General features: G+C 41.6%; 1 protein-coding gene across 1 annotated transcript in view; it reads right to left on the bottom strand.

Annotated features, from left to right (window-relative positions):
* Nucleotides 1-2236: 2236 nt before the first annotated feature.
* LOC126183736 (uncharacterized) overlaps nt 2237-14913 on the bottom strand; it is a 1106726-nt gene continuing 1094049 nt past the window's right edge. Inside the window, exons 9-10 of the mRNA XM_049925942.1 lie at nt 4254-4485; nt 2237-4091 (exon numbers count right to left, since the gene is read on the bottom strand). Of these exons, the coding sequence (XP_049781899.1) occupies nt 3269-4091; nt 4254-4485 (1055 nt within the window). The 3' untranslated portion in view covers nt 2237-3268. The remainder of the gene's footprint in view (nt 4092-4253; nt 4486-14913) is intronic.

Raw genomic sequence — 14913 nt, 5'->3', positions numbered from 1 at the left:
ACAATTTACGATGTGTTTTGTGCAGATTGAAGCCAAGAAAATGCACAGTAAACCGAATGATCTCATTTTGTAAATCTTACTTTTGTCTTTTATTCAATATTTCGCCATGATTTATTGTGTGTATTAACCAAAAGTAAATGGATTATATGTCTTAGCCTCAACGTCTTCAACTACCGATAAGGAAACCAGTGAACTTCTTAGACATATAAATAGGATATTAAAAAGACTAATGTTAACACTTCATTGTTTTTCTTCACGACACAATATATTTATAACCCGAAATGTGTTTATAAATATGTACATACAGCTTCTGACTTAAAAACAGGGTATTTTTGTAGTTTTTAGCATCCGGATTACAACTAATAGCACTGGGATACACACCGTAAATTAAAGATGTTTTCATGGTCAAATATTATGTCTAATTTTACATTGAAAAAGCCAAAAAGGGGTATATCATAGACAGCTGATGTGTCTAGCTGTACAAAAAAAAGTTTTACTAGAAGTGCACCATGGCACATTAGATATGCGATTTTGGAAATGTGTGCCACCCCTCCCGGATTTAACCTACTTCCTTACCGGACGAAAAAGTGTCCTTTCTCTTTAGTGATGTTTATCACTGAGACCGACGTGAAAGTATTCTTCCATCCATTTAAGCACCTGGTCCTAAATTTCATAAACAGGTATTTTCTTTAAAATCAGCGCAGAACCGTGTCGAAGGCTTTCAAGGAGTGAAGATATAAGTTGACGTTCAGTATCTTTAGCCTTGTGTGTCTCATGAAATAACAGAACCAGCTCAGTTTCAAACTAGTACAATTTCGAGAATCTATATTGATTCTCACGGATAAGTCACTGGGTAAAAAAAAAAAAAAATGCCGATCGTTGTATCCGAGCGGTTCTAGGCATTACAGTCAGGAACCGAGCTACTTCTATGGTCGCAGGTTCGAATCGTACGTCGGGCATGGATGTGTGTGATGTCAGGTTAGTTAGGTTTAAGTAGTTCTAAGTCGAGGGGACTGATGACCTCAGATGTCAAGTCCCATAGTGCTTAGAGCCATTTGAACCATTTAAAAAATATGGTCCTAAGCAAGCACATTGTCTGTTCTGTGTTTCTACTACAAACAAATATACAGTGAGTACTTTCTTCCATTCAAATGGGACGCTTCGGTGCTGCAATTCTCGAAGAATTATTGTTGCTGATACGGGAACTATTTCTTTCGCAAACTGAGTATAAAATCTAACTGGTACATAAGCAAGCATTGTAGCGCGCCCTATGTGGAGAGAATTTAGTTACTTTTGAATCCCACAGTCACACAAATATTAATAACGTTTGAGCCGTTGCGATTATCTAAAGGAGAAAAGTCAGTGAGATCTTCTTCTGTGAAGCAACTTCGAAAGACAATATTTGCTTCTGTCACCTTTATCTTTAGCCTCAAATTTCTGTGCTTGTATGATCAACGAGCTGCTGAATGGGCAGTTTTAACCCCTTTCATAGGCTTAAATTCCTTGTTGGTTTCTGAGAATACGGATTTTTATCCTGATGGTATTCTTACCATGTGAGGAGCGAGAACTAGTATTCGTAATGAATCAGATATCACATGCTGGTTTGTAGCGTTACTGTAGTTTCTTCTCGTCTTACTTGTACAACGGCTCACCTGAGCACATATGTATAATAGAACGGCGAAAGCCGGCGACTCAGGTAATGAAGGTACCTCTCCTTATCTCTGTTAATATTCTGTAATTGTTGGGTGCAATTTCCTGGTGTTGGGTGCCGAGCCAGCTGTTCAGATCACTCGTAACTGAAATGGAGGATGCTATAGGCTATGACCATGTGAGCGTCTGGATGACGTTGAATCAGTATTGACGTTTATACTCTCTGAACTATGCCGTCCTTCAGGCAAAGTTTATTTGGTAACACCACACTCACGTTTACGCCAGCTGTACCTGGTTTACGGACTCATTTCCTTCCTTTACAGCGTGAATGTGTTTTCAGTTTCTAGACTGGTTCATGTCCTCGTCGTTGTATTGTGAACTAAGGTGAAGTCTATGTATTGCGGACCAGCCTGTGGATCCTGTCTTCTTCTATATTTACTTTCTTTTGCATTTCTGATTGACACAACACCCATATCGCTGCCTTATGATAACAGAAAGTTTGTAAATGTTCAATTTCTAAATTTTAACTGATTAAAGAAAGAAGGCAACAATTCCGTTTTTGCTTTTATTTAAGTATACATGCATATTTGGAAACACGGAACATCAAGATATTATCGAGGTACACACATCAGATCTCTTACTAGTATTGGAATATGCAGACACAAATGAGGCTAACGTCAACCATAGATGTTTAAGTGAAACTTACAAAATACTTCAAACGTTTCTACTTTAACTGGAGACAATTCTGTCTACCATTCTTGTTTTAACCTAATATAGAAAGTTTCTAAATATTTTCCATCATATGGGTAAGTTATTATTTATGGAGACTAACATTGACATCCACAGGGGTAAAAGCAGAAACACCTAATTTACAATTCTGTGAGTTTACATGTCACAACTAATTTGTTAATTTGCAATAAACATGGTACAACATTTAACTGCACAATCAATATGAAAAGCAGAATTGAAAAAAATTATATTTTCATAAATTTTTGATGCCCCTTCCGTATGACGTGATCTTGAGTGGTAAAATTTATATCTTTCATCGAAACATCTCTTATATAGTGCCCTTTTCCGTACTATTCCTCATTTCCCGGAATTTTTGTTCGAAAATATGTTATTTTTGTAAATAGGAAAACACTCGACATCACTGATATTTTTTCATGAAGAACTATTGTTATCCACGTAGAATAAATTTCTGCTATGTACAAAAATACATCAAACATGCAAATATAGAATATATATTTAATATCGCTTTAAATTACTTTGAAAACGATATGTTCTTGAATTTACCATGTGAACAATGAACACCGATTTTTATATGTTTTTCCTCTTTTCCTTTTTTTATGTTGTTTTTATGTAATTGCTGAGATTCACGGGGAAATGAATGCGTTCACCAACTATACCTTCTTCTTCGAAAGACGTCGATTACTTAGAAATCATTTTTACAACTCTAACGATAGTAGTGAACACAACACCATTTTCCCACGTTTTTCAATTGAAAAATTAGTGGTTTCATAAGTTTCTGTTTTATAAATTTCTCTCTTCAAATCTCTCATCAATATATGTCATTTAATGTGAAACTGACTGTTGTTGGTGACTTTAGATACCACCAAATTTACATTCTATCAGTATATGGAGAAAAGAGCTGCTTGAAAGCTGAGAAGGTTGAACGCCCCTTTGGGATCTTAGCTGGCCCCGTAGGAAGGCCTGGATAGAGATCAGGGTTTCCATCAACGAGAACGTAATGAGGCAAAGCGACCACCTGATCGGCACTCGGATTTGCAATTCCTTCACTGCACTCCTGGTACTGCAAATTTTCATCTGCCTCCGGATCCTCGTCAAGAAAATTATCTACCTGAGCACACATCTCGGCTTTGTTCTCTGGATGATCCTTGTTGCGCATTTCGTTTCCAAAAAATATTTTTTTGAACTTAAAAAAGGATTTGAGGGAAGAAGGGAGTGGCCAACGAATTTTTACCTCAGTGTTACTTCCATCGCTATCATTGTTATCATCTGTTTCAATATCTGCTTGCGGCTCCGGCAATGTTTCCATATCCAACATCACACTATCCTCGGCTCTCATTCCTAAAGCTTTGTAGCAATATTCATTTGTTGGAGACTTTGATACCGTCTGGTATTTGGTTTCTCCCCAAGTAATAGTTTTCTTTGCCTTGATTTGGACTTCCGGAATTGAAATTTTTGTATCTAGTTCCCTGCGCTCCCAGCTATATGGAATTTCAAGGGGTTGCATTTCAAAAGACTCTTCATCTTCCAAAATAGGTGGCAGTTCATTGAACGCCCGATCACTCACGGAAATTGTTGGAACATTACTTGGTGTGGGATATTCTTCTGTATTAATATAGTCTTCTTCGTTTGTTGCGAAAGAATTGTCATCATCATCAGTAGCTGACATCTCTCTCACTCGTTTGGCACGATACCTGAAATGGTAAGCAACACAAGGTTTGACACGTTAATTGATTCACACTAGGTTAGCATTAATTTCAGGTGTTACTAAAGTAGAAGAGTTTAGAAGCAGAGGATGCAGGCATGTGAAAGCCACTACTTTAAAAAGCGTAACTGAATGGTTAGACTAGATTTACCATGTGATGATACAGGCCACTACAACAGCCAGCATCACAAGCACACCTACGCACAGTGCAGCAGTCACTAACGGAAAGCTAAAAGGGTCTTCTCTTCCGATGAAGGAATATCCAGTCTTTCGCTTGTCCCCAAGATAAAATCTTAAATCGATTGTATAATCTCTGTCACAGGTAAAATAAGCTTTGTCCCAGGTCCCATCTTGTTGACATACCACCATCGTCTTAATGGACTCTGGAAAATAAAAAGTAAGGAAGGAAGATTAATCACTGAAAAAGAGATCAATTACAAAATAAATTACAAAAAGCGAGAAGTGAGACAGTTGTGGATAATGCGCAGCGCAGTTGTCTCTCGTGTCTGTGGAAATGAGAGCCAAATCTTAAGAGTTAATAACAGGAGAAACCTTCACGAGCATAACAACGGAAAAGTTACGAGGCAGGCAGACAGCACCAGACCACAACTGAATTACATAAAAGTCAGATACTTCAAGTCGTGTCGAACGAATGCTTCCATCTGGTGGCGCCATGGGACGCCAGCCGCACTTAAGAAATAACACTGTAAACTGTAGTTACAGGGAGGAGCCAAATAAACTGGCACACCTGCCTAAAATCGTGTAGGGCCCCCGCGAGCACGCAGAAGTCCCGCAACACGAAGTAGCATGGACTCGACTAATGTCTGAAGTAGTGCTGGAGGGAGCTGACACCACGAATCCCGCAAGGCTGTCCATAAATCTGTGAGAGTACGAGGGGGTGGAGATCTCTTCTCAACAGCACGTTGTAGGGCATTGCAGATATGGTCACTAATGTTCGTGTCTGGGGAGTTTGGTGGTCAGCGGAACTAAACAGTAGAGTGTACCTGAAGCTACTCTGTAGCAATTCTGGAGTTGTAGGGTGTCGCATTTTGCTGCTGGAATTGCCCAAGTCCTTCGGAATACACAATGGACATGAACAGATGTAAGTGATCAGACGGGATGCTTACGTACGCTTCACCTGTCAGTCGTGTCAGCAAGCCAGCCGCTGATTACCAAGACGAAGGACTCCATCAAAGATTCTATTTGTCTGATTCCTTTTATCCCCATACAACGTAATGAAATCTTATACTAAAAACTATACATAGATAAAGGAGAGAAAGAGAGAGAGCGAATGAAAATAGAGATAATACTAATAATCCTCCATTAGTCTAATTTTTCGCCTGTCTTATCACGGATCAGCCGAGAACTGGGAGAGCCTTACTTTACTGTATAGATTTATGTGTGAAGGTGAAGGGATCTTAAAGGCAACAGGTACACGTCTATACAGACAAGACATTACACAGAGATAGCGGCTAGCTGCATTCATCATCTATTCTTAGATAAAGAGACGGCAACTTATTATCCGGAACATTTCAAAATGTTATAAAGTGTACAGGTATGGAGACAACCTCATGAATCGATGAACTCTGCATGTCAGCAATTGACTGTTCAAGTTGGTGGAGACTCTGTAATGGTGTGGAGCGTGTGCAGTTGGAGTGATATGGGACCCACGCTTCACCTGTCAGTCGTGTCTAGATGCATCATGGGTCAAAGAATAAACGCACTAGAAAATACTTTGGCGTCGAGCTGTCGCCGCATATATTACGAGAAAATCAGATCAGATAACTTTTCCAAAGTGAATGAATGTGGATGGTTTGATTGAAAATGATTAATTGGTGCGTGGTAGAGGGTATTTGCTGTGGGGACATTACAACTTCCATCCACTTGATTCAATTTGAAACGAGACTCGTCCGACCAGCCAACATGTTTCTGGTCATCAAAAGTCCAATGTCGGTGTTGACGGGTACAGGTGAGGCGTAAAATTTTGTGTCGTGCAGTCATCAAGGGTACATGGAGTGGGCCTTTGGCTCCGAAAGCCCGTATCGATGATGTTTCGTTGAATGGTTCGCACGCTGACGCTTATTGATGGTCTAGCACTAAAATTTGCAGTAATTTGCTTAAGGGTAGCACTCTGTCACGTTGAACGATTCTCTTCAGCCGTCGTTGTTCCAGTTCTTGCGGGATCTTTTTCCAGCCGCAGCGATGTCGGAGATTTGATGTTTTACCCGATTCCTGATATTTGCGGCATTCCTCGTGAAATGGTGATACGGAAAAATCCTCACCCACTTCATCGCTACCTCGGAGACGCTGTGTCCCATCGCTCGTGCGCCGACTATAACACCACGCTGAAACTCAGTTAAATCTTGATAACCTGCCATTGTAGCAGCAGTAACCGATCTAACAACTGCGCCAGACGCTTGTTGCCGACCGCTGCGCCGTACTCTGCCTGTTTACATACCTCTGTATTTGAATACGCCGGCCGTTGTGGCCCAGCGGTTCTAGACGCTTCAGTATGGAACCGTGCGACCGCTACCGTCGCAGGTTCGAATCCTGCCTCGGGAATGGATGTGTGTGATGTCCTTAGGTTAGTTAGGTTTAAGTAGTTCCAAGTTCTAGGGGACTGATGACCTCAGATGTTAAGTCCCATAGTGCTCAGAGTCATTTGAACCATTTGTATTTGAATACGCATGCCTATACCAGTTTCTTTGGCGCTTCCGTGTATCATTTCAGAGCGAGAGGAGTGTAATATGGGAGAGAGTCTCTGGAAGAGACACGTATACGTCATGATGAGCCTATAGTAGATCTAGGGCATGAATTTACGACAGAAGGTAGCTCAGAGAAACTAAATGGTGACAAAGCCGTACACGCGGACATTATCACAGTAAACAAACCCACAGTTAGTCAACGGCCTTGCCACAGTGGTAACACCGGTTCCCGTCAGATCACCGAAGTACAGCGCTGTCGAGCTGTCGTTGAAAGGGTGACCACCGGTCCGCCGAGCGCTGTTGGCAAGCGGGGTGCACTCAGCCCTTGTGATGCAAATTGAGGAGCTACTTGATTGAGAAGTAGCGGCTTCGGTTGCGTAAACTGGCATACGGCCGCGAGGGTGGTGCGCTGACCACATACCCCTCCATATCCGCATCCAGTGACGTATCTGAGCCTGAGGATGACACGGCGGCCGGTCGGTACCGTTGAGCGTTCATGGCCTGTTCGGACGGAGTTCAGTTTTTTTTTTTAAATTTTATTTTATGCACAATTAGGGTAGTAGACTGTGCCACTGAAAATGGTGTGATAGTGTTGCGTAAAGTTAGGAAGAAATTAAAACAGTTAATAGGAACATCTGCACAGTCGTGTTTCTTAAAGAGGAGTATTCCCACGTACCGTACAGTTAGAGCAGATGAAGCGGAAAGGCTTCGATGAAAGGGTGTTACCAGCGAAGCAGTAAATTCAATAGGAGCGGTGAAAATACCCCTCAGTGTGAGAAGGTTTGGGGACGTTGAAAATAATTTTCATGTGTATGGGTCAGTGTTAGACATCCCATATTGCGGGTTGATTGACAGGGATTTATACAGCATAAAGTAAAATTAGACTATGCATAAAAGTGTTACGTTTACCAGGGAAATACATACCCTTAACAGTGGAAAAGGAACAGAAAGGGTATGAATTCGAGACTGATCAGGAGACCGAAGAACAAATCGGACCACGTGAGAAAAAAATATTGTGGCTGAAAGTGGACGGCAAGGTGACGCGAGAAGTGGAAAAGGAAATGGTTATCCCCAAACAGGAAGTTTCAAAGGTGTGTACGTTCCGGAATCACTGGTGACAGTGCGAAATGGTAGGTGCATAGTGAGTGAATTATTTCTGTCAGAAGGCAAAGAGCAATTAAAGAACGTCAAGTTAGTGACGGAAGAATTATCGCAACTAGCAGGGATACGTGAATTTAATAGCAGCGAGGAAGTCATAGGAAAAACAGGAAGTAGCTGTAGCATTTTGCGGAAACAATTGAGAATGCATTATTTAAATGCCAAAGAACGTGGACTACGGAACAGACTGTAATACGGACATCAAAGCAAATATATTACAAGGAAAAGACAGTCATATCAGATAACGAAATAAAGACAATATGGGATATAGTGAAGGAGGAGACCGGTAGAACCAGACATGAAGACGGGCAAATAGCATTAAGAGTAAACGATACATTGGTGACAGATGTGTATAGTGTTGCAGAACTTTTTAACAAACGCCGGCCGTTGTGGCCGAGCGGTTCTAGGCGCTTCAGTCCGGAACTGCGCGACCACTACGGTCGCAGGTTCGAATCCTGCCTCGGGCATGCATGTGTGTGATGTCCTTAGGTTAGTTAGGCTTAAGTAGTTCTAAGTTCTAGGGGACTGATGACCTCAGATGTTGAATCCCAAAGTGCTCAGTGCCATTTGAACCATTTTTTAACAAACAGTTTATAACTGTTACTGAAAAGGTGGTGTTGTCAGGTTCTGTAAATGCTGTCATGGGATACTTCAGACCAGACATTTCAAGTAACTTCCATAATATGAATTTGACCGTCACTACCCCAGCAGAGGTAATGTACATCATAAAATCTTTAAAATCAAAAACATCTAGTGGGTATGATGAAATATCAACAAAGTTAATTAAAGAATGTGAGTTACGTAACATATTAAGCTATCTGTGTCATTTATCAGTGGAATATTTCCTGAATGGTTGAAATATGCTGAAGTTAAGCCACTGTTTAAGAAGGAAGATAAAGAAATAGCGTCAAATTGCCGTCCGATTTCACTTTTGCCAGCATTCTCAAAATTTTTAGAAAAGGTAACGTACAATCGCCTTTGTAGCAATCTTATCAGACATAACATACTGTCAAAGCCGCAGCTCGGATTTATAAAGGGTTCTGATATTGAGAAGACTATCTAGAATTACAGCGAAAATGCACTTAATTCATTAGACAAAAAATTGCAGGCAACTGGTATATTCTGTGATCTGTCAAAGGCATTTGACTGTGTAAATCACAATATCCTTTTAAGTAAATTAGGATATTACGCTGTAACAGGAAGTGCTGCAAAATGGTTCAAATCTTATATCCCTGGCATGAAACAAAGGGATTTATTAGGAAAGAGACATGTATTAAGCTATCAGGCATCATCCAGCTGGGAACTAATTACATGTAGGGTCCCACAAGGTTCCATCTTAGGGCCCTTACTTTTTCTTGTGTATATCAATGACCTTTCATCAGTAACCTTACCAAATGCCAAGTTTGTTTTGTTTGCCGATGATACAACCATTGTAATAAATAGCAAGTCAAGTGTAGTCTTAGAACGATCGGCTGATAAAATATTGGTGGACATTAATCACTGGTTCCTAGCCAATTCTTTGTCACTAAACTTTGAAAAAACACACTACATGCAGTTCAGAACTTGTAAGGGGTGACCCACGAGTATATGCCTAGCAAACGATGACAAGCATATAGAATAAGTGGACAGTGTTATATTCTTGCGATTACAGCTTGATAATAAATACATCTGGGAGGAGCACACCACAGAACTGCTGAAGTGTCTAAACAAATCCCTATTTGCAATGCGAGTTCTGTCAGACATAGGGGGTATAAAAACGAAAAAGCTGGCATACTATGCTTACCTTCCCTCCATAATGTCATATGGGATTATTTTTTGGGGTAATTCATCAAGCCAAGCTAATGTTTTCTGGGCACAAAACCGTGCAATAAGAGTTATATGTGGTGTGAGCTCAAGAAAATCACCTCAGTTCATGGAATCAATACTAGAATTTAGAATAATCTTCACAAGGATTTAAAACCAATTACTCTTGTTAAAAAAGTTATTCATTATTCAGGGACACACATTTTCAGTAACTTGCCAGCAGCCATAAAAAGCTTAACAACCAATGAAATTCACTTTAAAATAAGCCTAAAGGATTTATTGGTGGCCAACTCCTTCTACTCTATTGATGAATTTCTCAGTATATATATATTTTGTCGTGATGGTGGGGCTTGCGTGATCAAATGATCCTGAGACCTATGCCGGCGGTAGCTTATCTACTGGTAGGGCCTCCCAAGCCGCACAGGTCGAAGGTGAGGTTACAGACTAAATGGGATACCCTGGTCCTCCAGGTTGGGGGCTGGGCGTGGGGCTAACAACCCCACCTCGTAAAACCAGTCGTGTTACGGAAACTAGAGAGAAGCCAGAACAGACACCCAGTACAGCGAACAAAGCATAGAAAAGGACTACGATTTGGAACATGGAATGTACAGTCTCTGTACAAATCCGGGACAGCAATAACTTTAGTTAGAGAATTGAAAACGCAGAAAACGTCGGTGGTGGCCCTGCAGGAAGTTCGGTGGGAAGGTACAGGGCCAAGAGACGTAGAAAATTACACAATATTCTATGGGGAAGCAGTCAAGCACAGTTTTGGAACTGGTTTCTATATTATCAAAGACATTGTACCAATAGTAAAGAATTTACGGCAGTGAACCCAAGAATCTCAGTTCTAACATTATCAATGAAAAACCACCAATTTACCTTTGTGAACTGTCATGCACCAACAGAAGAAAGCGAAGATCAAGCAAAGGATATATTCTATGCAGAGCTGGAAGTTGTTATGGATTCCATTCCTAAAAACAGCTGCAGAATTCTCATCGGCGATTTCAATGCCAAGATTGGAAAGGAGACCAGCTTTAGAATGAAATTTTCACTCTACAGCGGAGCGGGCGCTGATATGAAACTTCCTGGCAGATTAAAACTGTGTGCCGGACCGAGACTCGAACTCGGGACCTTTGCCTTTCGCGGCAGGCTTCTGTGAAGTTTGGAAAGTAGGAGACGAGGTACTGGCGGAATTAAAGCTGTGGGGACGGGGCGTTAGTCGTGCTTGGGTAGCTCAGTTGGTAGAGCACTTGCCCGCGAAAGGCAAAGGTCCCGAGTTCGAGTCTCGGTCCGGCACACAGTTTTAATCTGTCAGGAAGTTTCGAGACCAGCGTTACTCCCACAATAGGGCTTCATAGTCTGCATGAAAATAGCAACGACAACGGAATAAGGCTAACTGGCTTTGCTTAGTCCAAGGGCATGTTTATCAGTAGCACTAAGCACCCACATAGACAGCTGCACAAAGGAACACGGGTATCCTCAGATGGGAAAACAGTCAACCAAACAGACCACATAGGAGTCAATGCAGAAACCAGGAATTTGGTTATGAATGTAAGAAATTCCCGTGGGGCTGAGTGAGTGTGGTTCCGAAAATTTCTTGGTTAAAAGTCAACTCAGAGTTACCCTGAAACCAACAAAGAAGTAAACTAAAGAATGTGGCACATTTAGAAATAGAAAAAGTAGCACAGGAGGAAACCAGAAATGAACTTCCAGTACTGCCGGAAATAGAGGACTCAGATGTAAATCAGCAGTGGGAAGGAATCAGAAATGTGGTTACAAAGGCTGCAGGAGCCGTCTTTGGAAAGAGAGTGGCGAGGGAGAAGAAATGGCTCAATGAAGTCTGTGAAGAGGCGGTCGACAGGAGAAAAGAAGCCCGTGACAAATGGTTACAGTCAGCAACTGATCAGAGGAGTAAGGCAGAATTTGAGTCCGAAGAGAAACACAAGCGATATTGCGGAGAGAAAAGAGGAAGTTCGTGGTTGGGGTTATTACAGAAGCGGAAGAAGACTTCCAGGGAAGGAGGATGAAGAACATGTACAGTCTGAGGAAAACCTATAAACTCACGGAAAAATTCATAAAAATACCAAAGGAGAGACGCTGACAAATGAATGTCAAACTGCAAAGAGATAGGAAGAATATTTCAGTGACTTGTTAAATTGTGAAGAGCCAACGACACTCTTTAACATCCCCCTACCACAGACAGCAGACACTGAATACCTACCGCCAACTGTAGAAGAGATCAGGAAGCAGATAAGACGACTTAAAAAGGACAGAAGCCCAGGAGAAGATGGCATCCATGCCGAAATAATTCAGGAAGGGGGTGAATAGCTCGTCGGAAGGATTCACAAATTAATAGAGACCATGTGGAACACTCAAAACATTCCAGAAGACTAGAGGAATGCACTAACCTGTCCCATCCACAAGAAGAATGACCGAATGGTATTTGAAAACTATCGCGGTATCACTCTGCTCAATATTTGGTGGAAGATCTTCTCAAACTGTCTTCTATATCGAATCCAACCGTTGGCAGACACCATTATTGGAGAATATCAAGGACAATTTCGTCACGGGAGATCTACTATCGACCAAATCTTTGTCCTACGTCAGATCGTAGATAAAAGGTGGTAGTTTGGCCAAGAACTACGCATGCTGTTTGTCGACTTCAGAAAAGCATATGACTTCATTCATCGGGAAAGTATGCTAACGTGTCTGGAAGAGTTCGGTTTTGCCGAGAAACGAGTAAGCCTCACGAAGGCCTGCCTGATGGATACTACAGCAAAGGTAAAAATTGGAAATAAGGTGTCTTAGACATTCAAAATAAAAACTGCGCTACGGCAGGGCGATGGGCTATCACCTGTTCTTTTCAAACTCGCATTAGAGAAGGTAATGCGAGAGATGTCATCTGATGAATTCACAGGAGTCCAGACCGGGGCTGTGAACATCAAGTACCTCGGATATGCCTATGATATAGTGCTAGTATCTGGGCTGCAAGAAGAATTAGGGGAAATGGCTGACATTCTGGAACCAACAGCGAGGAAAATTGGACTTCAAATCAATCGTGACAAGACGGAATACATGGTTGTACATCGTAGACACAATGAAACTCTAGAACCACTTCCACCCTTACAGACAACTGAAGGTTCTTACCGTCAAGACAGGGAGTTCAAATACCTGGGCGCAGTATTCAGAGATGTACCATCCAGTAAAATGGAAATACAGAAAAGAGTACAGGCAGGTAATCGCTGTTATCACGGCCTTAATGCTCTCCTCAAAACCAGAAGTTTGTCTAGGCATATCAAAATAAACATCTACAAAACACTCCTACATATGGATGTGTCACCTGGAGTACAACCAAGCATGATCTGAACAAACTAATGATATTTGAAAGGAAAGTTCTTCGGAAGATTTTTGGACCAGTTTACGATAATGAGAGTGAAAAATCGAGGATTCGTTACAATACAGAGTTGAATGATATTAACAAAGAGCCGAACATCGTGGCTATAATGAAGGCACGACGACTCCAGTGGGCAGGGCATGTTGCTCAACTGCAGGGCAACCGATGGCCGAAAACTGTACTCAACACCAAGTCAACCGGCAGAAGTCCCGTAGGAAGACCTAGAAGTCAATGGAGTTACTGTGTATCCAAAGAACTTCAGAGAGTGGGACTACTGGAAGGATGGCAGAAAGGAGCCGAAAATAGGCTGAAGTGGAGGCAATCTCTCAAAGCAGCGCGCGGTCCATTGGGCTTGATAGCGTAAAGTAAAGTATAAAGTACAATCTAACTTCTGCACCATTTCAGTGCAGTAATGTGTTCATTGTAAATAAGTATTGTAGTACTTCTATTATATGTTTATTATCTTATAAATAAAAAGCATTTACTTTAATTTTAAATTCAGTGCATTAATGCGATCTTAGCAAATGAGTGTTGTAAAACGATCCTTTCATATAGAGTTCTTTAAAAAAAAGACGATCATTCCACATGGGACCTGTGGAAGGTACATTAGCTTATTTGTTTCAGTTGTAAATATATGGCATGTATTGTTGTTCTTCGGACATGTTCTACATCCTGGGGGACTTCCTCACTACGAATCAATTGGAATGAGAGTAAATCTAATCTAATCTAATCTGAAAGAAGTGCATTAGTAGAAGTTTGCACATCGTATGTACGATTATACTGAGGTAACAGAAGTCATGAGATAGCATACGCACATGCAAGGTGCAAACGGTATAAGCTGCAAAAAAAATCGTGTTAATAAAACAGACGTAATTAATTTAAAAGGTATAGTAACGTATCTGTCCATTTTCTAGTGTTCTCCTAGAAAAAGCAGTTCATCTGAAGACAATGTTGTGGGACAAGTAGACACGGGCAGTGTAACCGGATTAGGCGTGACGTGTGTAAACATTATGCACAGTAGACTGGGAGCATCCATTGAACAGGATAGGAACACTACGGGGTGCCTGTTACGACCCCTCCTGATCCATTTATGTAATCAATCAATTCGTGTTATTTACCACTGCGTGTATTGACATCGCGAGCATGAGTCGGAAACACATAGGCAAGTACGGCCTGCGTGGCTGAGTCATTGTAATACGTCGATAGTCGACAGTCGTCTAGTTACCTGTGCAGACGTTATTGCAACTCTGTTAAACCTTAGGATGGAAGAGAGATTTACTATCGCGAAGCTATACGATATTAAATCAGATGGTTCAAATGGCTCTGTGCACTATGGGACTTAACAGCTGCGGTCATCAGTCCCCTAGAACTTAGAACTACTTAAACCTAACTACACACATCACACACATCCATGCCCGAGGCAGGATTCGAACCTGCGACCGTAGCAGTCACGCGGTTCCGGACTGAGTGCCTAAAACCGCGTGACCACAGCGGCCGGCCTATACGATATTCATTTAATTTACGGCGAGGAAAAATGCGTTGCCGGCCGTTGTGGCCGAGCGGTTCTAGGCGCTTCAGTCCGGAACAGCGCTGCTGCTACTGTAGCAGGTTCGAATCCTGCCTCGGGCATGAATGTGTGTGATGTCCTTAGGTTAGTTAGGTTTAAGTAGTTCTAAGTCTAGGGGACTGATGACTTCAGATGTTAAGTCCCATAGTGCTTAGAGCCATCTGAACCATTTTGAAAAATGGGT

The sequence above is a fragment of the Schistocerca cancellata genome, chromosome 4 (assembly GCF_023864275.1).
Source record: "Schistocerca cancellata isolate TAMUIC-IGC-003103 chromosome 4, iqSchCanc2.1, whole genome shotgun sequence".
NCBI classification, from domain to species: domain Eukaryota; kingdom Metazoa; phylum Arthropoda; class Insecta; order Orthoptera; family Acrididae; genus Schistocerca; species Schistocerca cancellata.
The sequence above is the reverse complement of the archived record's forward strand: the minus strand, read 5'-3'. Positions and strand labels throughout refer to the sequence as shown.